Source organism: Chrysemys picta, chromosome 7 (genome assembly GCF_011386835.1).
Source record: "Chrysemys picta bellii isolate R12L10 chromosome 7, ASM1138683v2, whole genome shotgun sequence".
Lineage (NCBI taxonomy): Eukaryota > Metazoa > Chordata > Testudines > Emydidae > Chrysemys > Chrysemys picta.
In genome coordinates this window covers 9235221-9248366 of record NC_088797.1, presented here as the reverse complement: position 1 = coordinate 9248366, position 13146 = coordinate 9235221, and the positions used below count along the sequence as shown (strand labels likewise).

The following is a 13146-nucleotide window of genomic DNA, read 5'->3' as shown; positions in this document are numbered from 1 at the left end:
TCTACTTTTGATTTCTCCTCAAACGCACTTCAAGGATAAAACTTGACTTGAAGCACGAATACTAGCCGTCTGTGGATGCAGTAAATGTTAGACTGGCACTTATTGACTATTTCCATCTGATTTTTCAGTCTAGTTCCATTGAAGGAATAAGTGTATTGTGAGGGCGAGTGCATTGTTACATAACAGGGCAAAGTGAGCACTTGACATATTTGCTTTCTTATTAAAAGTAAAATCCTGCTCAGATGTTAGGGGCAAATTCTGAAAGGGTCCAATTCTCAACCTGGCCTCTATATTTGCAGTCAAACACTAGTTTGTGATCACCAACAAACGCTGGTGCAAATGATAGAAATCAAAATTTTAACTAGGCTCCATCTTGCAAGCAGCTCTGCATAGGATGGACTCCTGGATCTGCACATTCTGAAATCAGTGGGTCTCAGAGTGGGTACGGAGGGGTCTGCCCATATGGATCTGTTTGCAAGATTGGGACCTGAGTGACCTGTGAGAGTGAATGTCTTTTGCACCCACAAATCAGGTAGTTGTCTACATTCTATCCCTTGTGCCTGCAATTGGTCATGACCATCAACTGTGGGGGAAACATTGATTGTGTCTAATGTGGGGGAGGGATAGCTCAGTGGTTTGAGCATTGGCCTGCTAAACCCAGGGTTATGAGTTCAATCCTTCAGGGCGCCGCTTAGGGATCTGGGGCAAAATCAGTACTTGGTCCTGCTAGTGAAAGCAGGGGGCTGGACTCAATGACCTTTCAAGGGCCCTTCCAGTTCTAGGAAAAAAAATATTACTGGCCTTTTTTGAAAACCGGGCTTTCAAGTGAGAATTTGTTTTAGCATTCAAATGAAACAAAATGTACTTTAATGTAAGAGAGCCAATATTTGTTCAATTATAGGTGGGTCTATCATCAGCAACTCATAAAAATAGATTCACCCGCATATGTACCTACATCCACATTTTCATATCTATATCTGTATCTATATCTATATCTGTACACCTATATTATAGTTTGAACAAGATGTATATGGTAGTAAACCAACCTGCTTCTTGAAATACTTGTAACTGGGATTAACATATCAGTTAAAACAAAATATGACCTGAGGGAAAATGTCACTGATTCTAAGTTTGATTGAAATCAATGGGAGCGTTGCCTTTAACTCTTATCAAAGCACAATCAGGTTGCTGGTGCAGAGACTTCCATATTTGCCTGTAACACTTTCACTTTCCTGAACATGTTCTAACATTTCAGAACATTTCTGTAACCCACAGAAAACTAAATTCTGCTCAGATACACCTGTGCAACTCCAGTTTAAGTCAACACACTGGATACCAGAGAGTACTTATCACAGTACTTATCAACGAATATTCAGGCGCATGACTTTTATTTGCTTTGTCAGATAACTATAGTGTGGACTATGCAATAAAACCCATGTCAGAGAAAAGCTTACTGATATGTTAGAAGTAAATTGCTTCCTCCAGAGATCTGATACCTCTATTTGTGCATCCTCTTTTTTTTTAAGCCTCTCCTACTTGGAGATACTACATAGTACAGTGTCATCAAATAAAAATGGCAGAAACATTTTTGATTAGTCCCTCATCTATGTAAGGTGGAAAATGCCAGTTCATGCGCTTGTAAATACACTCCAAGATAGTCAATTTTACTGCATTCTGGACTGACCAGGCTGGACAATGAATCAATATATGTTCAATTTTATGCAGTTGATGTGAACGAGATGGTTATCTTCAGGAAGGGTATATTATTAAACTAGCAAAATCCCCTTTCAAACAAGCCCTCCCCTGTGCTGCCCCTCACACTTCGGGAGGAGCTCCCCCTAAACACCTGCAAAGCTCCCAAAGGCTTGGGTATGCTGCAAGCACTGTCTAGTATGCTGATCAATACTGCCTTATTGTTTCCTTGTGCTCCTTTGTCTGCCTATATTCACCAATTGTCTCTTGTTTTTTGCTTGAATTGTAACCCCTTTGGAGCAGAGACCATCTTTTTGTTCTGTGTTTCTACAGTGCCTAGCATGATGGAATGGGGTGCACAGCAGGAAAGAGGGGAATGGGGTTAACATGAAGTCATGGGGCGAAATGGGGTCCCGGGAATGGGTGGAGGAGAGAATGAGGGGAACAAAGAACCTCTGGGGGGAGGGAGATTGGGGGGACATGGTATGGGGATAAGGGGGCACACAGAGCTCATGGCATGGGGGCACACAGCCCCTGCCATGGAGGGAAGTGGGAATGGGGTATACACAGAGCAGCTGGGATGGGGGGAAATGGGGGACCCTGGGTATGTCAGGAGGGGGCAATGAGGGACACACGGAACCTCTGGCAGAGAGGATGGGGGGAGAGTTGCAGGAAGTTCCTGGAATGGAGGGGGATGGGAGGGTGCATACTGGAAACTTAGTGGAGGGATGAAGGGAGGCAAGGAGCTACAGACGCTATGGAGTGTGCACCCCTTAGTAATAATAAAAATAGTTTTACCAACAACAGCTCTGCTCCCTTAGAAGCCTATGTGGACAAAGGAGGGATTTTCACTCCAGAGTTAGCGTACCTTATCTTCTTTAAAAAAAAATCTCTTTAAAAAAGGGCTCAAAGTTAAAAAGTAAAATATACAGCCCCATACTTCAACTTTATATTCTCCCCATGTTCTTATACTTCACTAACCTCTAGCCAACTTTTTGGTCTCTGCGAATTACTTCATGTACAGGCAATTTAAATTACATGCAGGCTGACTATGTGTGATAATTTAAACTGATTGTTAATTAATTCTGTAAGTAAATAGCTACTGCAATCTCTATAATCATCAAGGTTTCTCTAGCTATCAACCTTTTCCTTAGCTGCTCCTTATTATACAGTACGGAGCAAAAGTATGTGGGGGGGGGGGAATGACATGCAGGATCTCTTTCTGGATCCTTGCAGCAGAAGGCAGCCCAGCTTCTTGAAAACCTTTATGGCTCTTCTTAGAATTAAATGTTTGCAAAACTGAGCTGTTTGTAGAGATTGATTTTCTGTATATAGCTTAAGAGGAAGCATATCATGAGATTTAGGTTAGATAAAAAGTAAGGCTTTGTGTGATGTGAGGTGCCAGCATTAATCAACTGGAGATAAGAGTTGATGAGGTTATATCATCCCAGTACCAGTGAGACTGACTATTAGTTATGTTTCTTGGCCCCTCGGTCACTTTGGAGAGCAGGTAGAAAGCAGATATCAGAGCAAGTTTACTAGTGCCTGAGACATTCCTCAAGGCTAGACTGAGCTCAAAATTATCTTAAACTATTCCCTAATTGGTCCTTAAAATTAAGAACTATTTGGAAAGTCATAATTTCCCCCCTGGTTTTTAAGCTGCATCTCTCACATTACTATAGCCCATCTTTTAGTCCCCAGAACTAGGACATCCAAGGCACAAATGAAAATGAAGTCCTGAAACACGGCGTAAGGGTTCTAATCAGAAACCACCTGGCTCTCTTTGCAAGAAAATTATGAGCCATGGCAAAAAAAAAAAAAAAAACAATCCGTGCTGTCCCAGCTGCACACAGGTACCACCTACATGCAGTTGTACATCATGTAGCTGGCTGCCAGTCTAAAGAAAACAATGATGCAATTGAAAAGTAGTAAGATAACTTTTTTGCCTCCTAGTTGACTGCCAAGAATTATAGTTGCAACGGCTAGCATGCCACTCCAATTCGATTCCATTTGAATAAAAGTCTGTATAGCCTAGTTTGATCACGCCCCATTGAAGTCGATGGTAGTTTTTCCACTGAATTCTCTGGGTGTCGGAGAATACCTTAAACGGTAAGCCTGCAAACCCTTACTTTTTGAATACAGTTTTCCCAGGCAAATATTCCCATTGAAGTCATTGGGACAACTATGATGAGTAAGGCCAAGGCTGGGGAGTAAGGGCTTATAGGATTGGGTCCACAGGTTGGGAAAGTCTGAAAATGTCATTCCTTTGGTCCATTGGCTTAGTACTACATGTAGACCTTTTATTCCCTTCCCCCAGATAACCAGCTTACAAGTGAAAAACATAAAGACAAGAAACCTATGAAAGGTATTATGAGTTCAGTGTCGGAATTCAGCATCACAGACGCTCCATCCAAGGACACCAAAAATGAGAAGAAATTGTCAGACTCTAGTACATCATCATTATCTTCCCTTGAGAAGTGCAGGACACAATTCACCTACATCGAAAATGATGCATCAGTTCATCAGAGAGACAGTGATGGTATGTTTTGTAAAACAGATTAAGTGTAAGCAGATTTCTAGATAATATCCGTTTAAAGAGTGCCCTGAAACACCTGCTTAAACATTGGACAGGAAGTTAAAGAATCGAAACTAAGCGATCATGAGATGTCCTAGAGATTGTTTACTCTAGACTTGGGAATCTAAGGAAGATTGCTTTAAAGCGCCCATGACATGAGGGTTCCTATTGCCGGGCCACAATATGAGAATTTAAGTCCAGTGGGGACATGTCTGTGCCTGTGCATGGGTCCTAGGAAATAGTCTTGCTCAGATATATATAAATAGGATGCTCAGTAGGCATTGGAGGGACAGACTCCTTCTCCCGAGGCAGCAGAATAGCATTGTTATTGCTTCTGCAGCTGCGCCTAAGAGCACAGAACACCCCTTATGCACAGTGGCTTGCCTGCTGGATCCATATAGTTGTGGATCTATCCTTCCCCCTTCCCTTCCCCTCCCCCAGTCCCAATTCTGCCGCTGTGAGCCTGCTGCAAAGACTCACAGAGGATCTCAGTGAAGAGGCCTTTTCGTATTCTGCCCCTACTTATGCAGAATCCAGCCTCCTGCTTATGCTGCTTTCAAGCCCTGATTCGACAAGGTACTTAAACATTTGCCTAACTTTAAGCCTGGTAATAGCACCACTGACTTCAATGTGCTTAAATATAGGCATGTGCTACTGAACCTAGGTGAAGCATGGCCTTAAGGCTTTTGATTCTGGCCTGCCTTTGCTAGCCAATCTGACCCCATATCTGCAAAATACTAATGTTTATCTCAGTACGTCACATGACTGGGTTTTTAAAAACTTGTTTTCTCCCAACTTGAAAACAAAATGCTATATAAGGCTGTTAAAATACAGAACTCGCATGGCTTTTGCATACTTTGCAAGTGCACCTCTAACCCAAAGAAATGTTCGCACTTTCTAAAAGGAAATGTATTTGGCTGCTGGTCCAAAATTTGCATGTGGCTATTATTTGGGGTTGTTTTTCTTTTATATGTTCATATAAAAACTTTCTCTTTCATTATTACACAAGTCATTAATGTGCCAACACAATCATTGGCTTTCATAAGAATTTCACTAACCATCATATATCCATGCACCAAAGCAGAACACCCAGGTTCTGTAGACTTAGTACAGACTACATCTTGTGTAAACTAGCATAACGACACTGAAGTCAATGAAGTTACGCTGATGTACAGCAGCCGAGGTTCTAGTCCTAAATATGCTCCTAGACATATCTGTGATGCTCTTGTTCCTTGACTAAAGTTCCTTATGTGGGCATTTTATAATAAAGCTGAAACGTGTCAGCTATATCATGTTAATGATCCTTGCATTAAGAACTACTAAGTACAGATCAACACAATAAACCACAATGCTCCAAAGGAACCATTATGATATATTGTATCACTGATTCTGTAATAATTGTAGTGCTTCATATACTTCTAGAGATATCAGAGTGCATTCAATCTTCTTTAAAGAGGTGAAGTAGTTATTCCATTAAGGGGGACTGATCCAGCAGTTCCAACACAAATTGGTGTTTTACCTGAGTAGTGATTACAGGATTGGTCTCGTAAATTGTTACTGGTACACAGGAGTGGTACATATGTGAAGTCAATAACAGATTTCACACAGTTAAAAAACGAAAAGCAAAGGAAATTAACGAAAACAATCTGTGCTCAATTAAGAATGGACCTAAGCCAAGAAAGGCAAGGAAACTCCAGATTTGTGTTTGTCACTGAACACTTCATTCAATCTATTCTGACTCGTTATTGTAGCTGATTATTAGGCACACATATGGCCAATTCCTATTCTCTGATACAGCCATGGAAAAACCCTAAAGCCAGTGAACCCCACTGAAGACAGCAGTGTTACCTGGCTATGACTGAGAGAAGAATTTGGCTCACTTTGCAGAAACTGCTCTAGGAAAGTCTGATCCATAATCCACTGATGTCAATGGAGAAGAGGCCCATGGCTTCAATGAGATTTGGATCAGGCCCATACCGAGACTCAGCAGTATGAATTAAGGATGGATTGACATCCACAAGCCACGAAGAGCAAGAAAATGTAGAGCAAAGGCAGACCCGGAACACTATTAAAAATAGTTCTTTTGTGGCAATTAATCTAATAATGTAGAAATTGAGAGCTGAGGTCATTGTTCTCACTGAGATAAATGCAATAATGCCTTTCACAAGCAGCAGGGAAAACAGAAGAGAAAACAGGAGATTGCATCTTCTTTTGTGCAGTTTGTGGCTAATTTATTTTCAAATATATAAATGAATGCATAGGAATGGATGCTTAATTGCTAATATCTATTATTTATATACATTACTCCACTTAAAACAGAACAAAAAAGCCTCACACATGCAGATTTTGCAAGATGTGTTACATCCATTAGCACAGTTCATGGTGTATGCTCTGATGGGAATTTAAAAGCATCTTTACTGCACATCACAGACTTTGTGCTGAAACATTACTTTATTATTAAAGTCTTGTGCTTTTTCCGTGGTCCCTTTCCTGGGCAGACCCTTAAGAACTATATCTATTCTCAGAAGATTATGTGAGCACCAGTAAGGTTAATAAATTCAGGAAAATCTGTGTTATTAGAAAACACATCTTATTTTTTTATTTTAGAAAAAGCTGAAAAGATCCCTAATTGCTGTATTATTTTGAATTTGATACATCTTATCAAGGTGCGAGGGGGAAATTTCATAAATATAAGATACCTAAAAAGAATAGTCTTAATTACACCATGGACTACTGGATAAAATGATTACATTTTCTACACTGTAAATTTCATACAATTAAATGCAGCAGTGTCACCTTATAAAATGTTTCAATTTTCTAATTATTTCAGTTCATTTACTCAGAAAAAAATATAAGCATGAATTTACTAAGTATCACCAAAATCTAGTCATTCTCATTCTACAGAACTGACTGGGAAGTTAGTTGTGCTTGTCTGAACTTAAATAGATCTTGACATATTGAAATAAGTATTAAAATTGATAACATTGCCAATGATATGCTACTTACGGAAAGAATTTCAATCACATGCTATTTATTCTTTATTCTACCTGCTGAATAGACGTTTTTTAAAAAAATAAAGACGTTGGAGTGATTTTTTTTTATTTTATTTTTTTTTAATCAAGGAAGCTTTAAAAAAAATTCTTCTGGAAACTTTCTGGCTGTGAACTTCTCAGTTAACTTCACTGGTCATGTTGCATTATGTTATATGATATATATCATGCCACAACAGGACAAATGCAGCTGAGTAGGATCTGACAGTTTGTCATACTAGAGCAAGAAATTTGATAACATCCAATATTTTTTCCTGAAAGTACCAGTGAAAACAATTCTCACTACTGAGAAATATTTTCCTTAAAAAAATAAAGAAAATAAAAAACAGTTGAAAAGTTTTGGGCCTTGATAATTACTTGCGTTGATCCTTCAGGAGGAAAAAAAAAAAAAAAAAAAGACAGAAACCTTTGTTGATAGGCATTACAAGGTGCAGTCAAGTGTGGGTTCTGACATGGTATCACCACAAGTATAGCTTAAGAATAACAACCAACAGAGAAAGAGAAACAAAAAGCTGAATGAGCAAGGGAAAAGGTCAGGTTAGGGTTTCTGAAATAAGTGAATGCACTGGAAGTGCAAATCATTGGCAGAATCCACCACACTTCAAACTGCGTCTCCGCCAATTTCCAAATAGTTCAGATTTGCCTCTGAACACCTTATCTTGCTTCAACGCTAACAAATGGGAGCTGAGCTGTTTGGAAAATCGGGCTCCAATTCTAGGGGCCAAGCACGGGGAAATCAGAGCCTGGGTGAGCACATTAAGGCAACCTTCTGGGGCATGTTATATATCCTGTAAGTATGAAGTGGCTGCCAAAGCACCTGCAACATTACAGGACAGGTTTCAAAGTAACAGCTGTGTTAGTCTGTACTCCTGTTCTTATTACAGGACAATTACTCTAGTCATAAGCTAGTTCTTCTGGGGCTGATGTTTGCTGATATGTAAGAGTTACTCCCTTACACAATGCTGGAAAGAAAACGACTTCCCTTTAAAATGTATCTTTCCTAGTTGATACTCTTTTTCCACATTTTTTTCCCTTTTAAAAATTAACAAGCATGTGAATTAGAAGGTGAAAAGCCTATTTAAGAGAGAGGGTGAACTGTGACCCCGGGCAGAGCATAGAATACCAAACTGCAATGTGTTAACTCTACTCTGTACTCTTCCTTTTCCGCCCCCTTTTTGGTAAGTGTTGCAAACTAGCATTCACTGAACTTCACTGAAAATTGAAGCTAGACAAATTCAGACTGGAAATAAAGGCATCATTTGTTAACAGTAAGCGTAATTAACCATTGGAACAATTTACCAAGGGTTGTACTGGTGTCTGCATCACTGACAATTGTTAAATCAAAACTGGATGTTTTTCCAAAAGATCTGCTCTGGGGAAGTTCTATGGCCTGTTTTATACAGGAGGTCAGACTAGAAGATCACAATGGTTCCTTCTGGTCTTAGAATCTGTGAATCTATTAAATCAGACTCCTTATAAAAATCAGACTAGAAGCATGTGATTAATCTGTGCTGTTTTACACCACTCCACAAGTGAGTTCTGCTCTCACCCATAAATTCATCTAAATCCTCATCCATCTGCCATAATTCTGTGATTCAGCTATACAGCATCATATGCATCGTAACTGACCCTTTCCATCTGAACAACTAATAACTAAGCTTTTAGCAGACTTTAAGAACCTGATCCAATTCTCACTAAAGCCAGTGGAACTCTTTCTGTTGGCTTTAGTGAGCATTAGGTCAGGCCCTAAAATGCTTTGATGGGCTGACAGCCCAGAAAAATATTATTTCAACACCAAGGGCCCAATCCTGAAATCTTTACATGCAGGCAAAATCCTCACTGGAAGTTTTGCCTGCAGAAGGGGTACAAGATTGGGACTGAGGATTTCTACATTGAATTACAAATTCCTATCTGAAAAAATTAAAATCTATTCTGTAGCCTATGGCAGATGCTGTGTATGAGTGGAATTACTGGCATCACACTAGAGATATGATTGTGCTTTTTTGTAATAATGTAGTACAATGGAGAGTATCCTCATTGAGTGAAATTCACGCCTATGCAGAGGGCCAGCCCAGGGCATCAGCCCTACTTAAATCCCTCTGTACAAAGGTGAGTTTCACTCATATGGAAAACTTTCATCCAAAAGATGGTGGGTTTTTTTCTATCCAGACCAAACAACACTGGACATCATTTTATGTAATATGTTTTACTGCCGTAATTTTTCAAAATTATATTTTAAGCTTAGTTCGTAGTCTGCAGAGATCTCTGACTTCTGGGTCTCATTTAAATGTAGTTACATCTGCCTGAATTTGGAGTACTATGGTAGTGAATCAAGCCCCCTCTCTTTCCTGTATCTCACTCTTTTTCTTTTTTCTTAGATGAATGTGCATCTCTTATCCTGGCCTGCTTGTTCTGCCAATTTTGGGACTTTCTTATAATGCTGCCTAATACCTGTGAAAATTGGTTGATAAATATGTGCTGTCCATCCTATAGATATCACCATACCTCCAGCGAAAACCACTCCAACAATGACTGTAACTGTGACTGTGACATTGATTGCAGCATTTTTGAATCCTGTCACGAAACCAGTGAATGTCTGGAACTTGCCTTGGAGATTTCTGAAGTCTGTTATCGCTAATAGGAAACAATTGACAGAATTCCCACAAACTGTCTGAATGGAAACTGACACAGTAAAAAGGATATAAGATTTTTTAAATAATTGGAGTGTTTGCTAACCAGGGCTGTGTGCATTCTCTGATGTCCCTTTGGAAGAACTGTATAGCATTACCAAAGAAAATTCTGCTTGTATGATTTCACAAGCCACTGAAGCCAATAAAGAATGAAAACCTGTTTCCTACCTTGCAACAGATGAAAACAAAATTCCTAAATACCAGCTGTGCTAATTGCTTTGCCCAGGGTCAGTCTCATGCTTTTATAAATCTCTCTATTGCATTCAACATGGATTTCCCTCCATCCACAAACATAAGACACATTAGGATATTCTTTTAGGAATAATATATATTAAGTCATCTTCCTAATGGATTCATACATAAACATGTATTACATATTGTGGGGTATTATTAATAATGTATGCTATAACATCATTTTATAATTAAAAATGTATTTATACAATCTCTTAAAACACACTTATATGCTCAGTTTAGGTAGAAAAGAAAATTAAGTGAATTAGAAACCATGCTAGATGTAATTACAATAAAGGTCTCTAAAAAATCTCCAGTGAATTTTGAAGAGGATGCATTTTAACAGGGTACTGCAATTCAACAGTGTATTAATGTGTGTGCCTATCATTATGTAATATCAGGTTATACCTGTTGTTCATTAGTTTAGGAAAGAGCTCCTTAATTTTAATTAGCATTAATAGAAATTGAATGCACACTTCTAGAGGAGAATTTCCCTACGGATAGCCAGTAACGCTTTTTCCCAATTTGTTTGTATGATTTTTTTTTTGTAAAGAGCAAAATATTGTAAGCAATAACAGTGTTGGGAAACAGACAGGAGTGCACAAAAGATAAAAAATGCACAAAAGATAAAAAATGACAGTATCCAACTTGGAGGCACTTACTACAGTCTGTAACACTCTCTGTATTTTTCTTTTCTGATAATGGGTCTGATTAATAAAAATGAAATGAACATTGTACATTACACGTGTGACAACAAAAGGATGGAAATTCAGCTACCAAGGGGCGGAGAATCTGCATATTGAGCAAAAAGGAAAATATAATAAGTTACTCGTTCGTGTGGGAGGTTTACATACTGAAGCTGGCCTGCCCTGTGGCAGCATTTGCTTTCTATGTGCACGCACAGATTTCCAAGCAAGCCCACTGATTTCAGTACGGAAGAAATATAGTGCCTATAGGGTCCAAAACAGGCATCGTTGTGGAAAATGTACAAGATCAGATCCTCATCGGGTACAAATCAACATAGTTCCATTGAAAGCAGTGCAGCTATAATGCACAGTACGTCTGTACTACACGGGTTGTGACTGCAACTCAAGCAGACATATTCTAACTAGCTTTAATCTAGCTAGCTCAGATCAGTGACGCTCTGGTAGTACATGCTTCGGACCGGTGCAGGCTAGCTCCACAAATAATTACCCAGGGTACCACTCCAGTAAAAGCTAATTTGGGTAGGTCGACTCGAGCTGCAATCACAACCCATGGCAGTACAGATACCACCTGGGATTACAATATAGGCATACCTTGATTTATACCATGTGAGCATCAACTCTGAAATTTACAAGAGATTTAAAAAGATGCAACAACTACTCGTGTATTTCTTTTCTTAAAAAAAGACCGTACAGTAAAAATGTTAGATTGGAATACTCTTCTTATAAATATTTTAAGGCCTTTTAGTCTCCTTTGCAAATTCAACACTTTTTATTATAATAAAAATATATATTGCATCTGGCAAAAGGTGCAGTAGACTCAACTGATTTCTGTGCCTCTTGTTCAGCTGGGGGGGTGGAGTAGAATAGGTCTGTTTACATTTTGTTGTATTACGTACCATACAATGTCAAGCTTTTCTCAACTTCAGCCAGTTTAAGGATTAAAATGTGTGTTTCCAAATTGTCTATCCTGTGCCAGATGTCCTACTGGGGAGTAAATTTTCAGTGTGGAGAACTGGACGCAGAGGTCTGCATCCTTCAAACCTTTATTCACATTAATTCTCCTTTCCTTATTTATGCAAATAGTTTCATTGATTTCAATGCACATATGTGAAAAGATAAGGAAGATTACTCATGACCCTGACACTGCAATGTGATGCATTCTGGAGGACCTTTGCCCAGTTGGCCTCAGTCAGATTCATCAGGAGCAAAGAGGTCTGTCCACGTGCATCGCCTAGCAGGATCGGGGTTTATTTGACTAAGCCTTTGTAGAATTGGGCCCATATTTCCAATTACCTTTCAAAGCCAGCTTTTCTGCATATTGGAATCCATGGGTTCTCAACCTGTGCGTAGGGGAATGGAGAAATGGTGAGAACAGGACCAGGAGAGTCACAACCACAACAATGGCTAGATGAGTCAGGTCTCCCAACACTTTTTTCTGCTGTGACATGCGGTCAGCACATGGAAAAATTTGAGAACCACTGCAGCAATCAATGATGATCTTTTAAATAGTACAGAAGTGTCTCCTCACCTAATGGTTACGGGGGCATGCTATTTGGTTTCTTGTTTTATAATGCAGATGGATATTTTTGTGCTCTACAGCATGAACTAAGAAACCCTGGAAAATGTTCTTCATCCTTATGTTACCTTAATCACCAAAAGGACTAACAGTTCATGTCTTCCCTCATAAAACGGTTAATTGTAAAATACAGCATACTGCATGTTCCTGACACAGAGGAACTATTTAGCACATTTTGATCAGACAGCAGAGCAAGTGGGCTAGAATAATTCCCCCCCTGAAATATTCCAGAAATTAGCTTTTCTATTTAGAGATCCATCTTATTCCCACACAGACCTGACTTTCACAAGTCAGACAAAAACCATTCATCAGATTCAGACTTAGACAGACATTGTACAGACAGGTTAAGCACAGGTACTAGAAGCAATTCAGAGCTGCGTTTTTTGTTTCCCTTAGAGAAAGGCCTACTCACCCAAGTGGGAGGCATTTGGGTGGCATCATTGGTCCATGCTGTCAGAATCAGCTGTGCTGCCAAAGTGAATGTCAGCTCTGCAATGTGTGAAACCTCAACTCTTTAAGACATAAAATATCACCATTTTGTAAATGGGAACATCTCCCTGATACTCTGCCTTTCTTCAGCAACTTTATTTTTAATCCATAAAACACTGACAGATTGGGTGGAGGA

At 39.3% G+C, this 13146-nt stretch overlaps 1 protein-coding gene across 1 annotated transcript in view; it reads left to right on the top strand.

Moving 5' to 3' along the window:
- MDFIC2 (MyoD family inhibitor domain containing 2) overlaps positions 1-10417 on the top strand; it is a 31408-nt gene extending 20991 nt beyond the window's left edge. The window contains exons 3-4 of the mRNA XM_065552761.1: positions 4010-4231; positions 9696-10417. Coding sequence (XP_065408833.1) covers positions 4010-4231; positions 9696-9955 — 482 coding nt within the window. The 3' untranslated portion in view covers positions 9956-10417. The remainder of the gene's footprint in view (positions 1-4009; positions 4232-9695) is intronic.
- The last annotated feature ends 2729 nt before the right edge of the window (positions 10418-13146 follow it).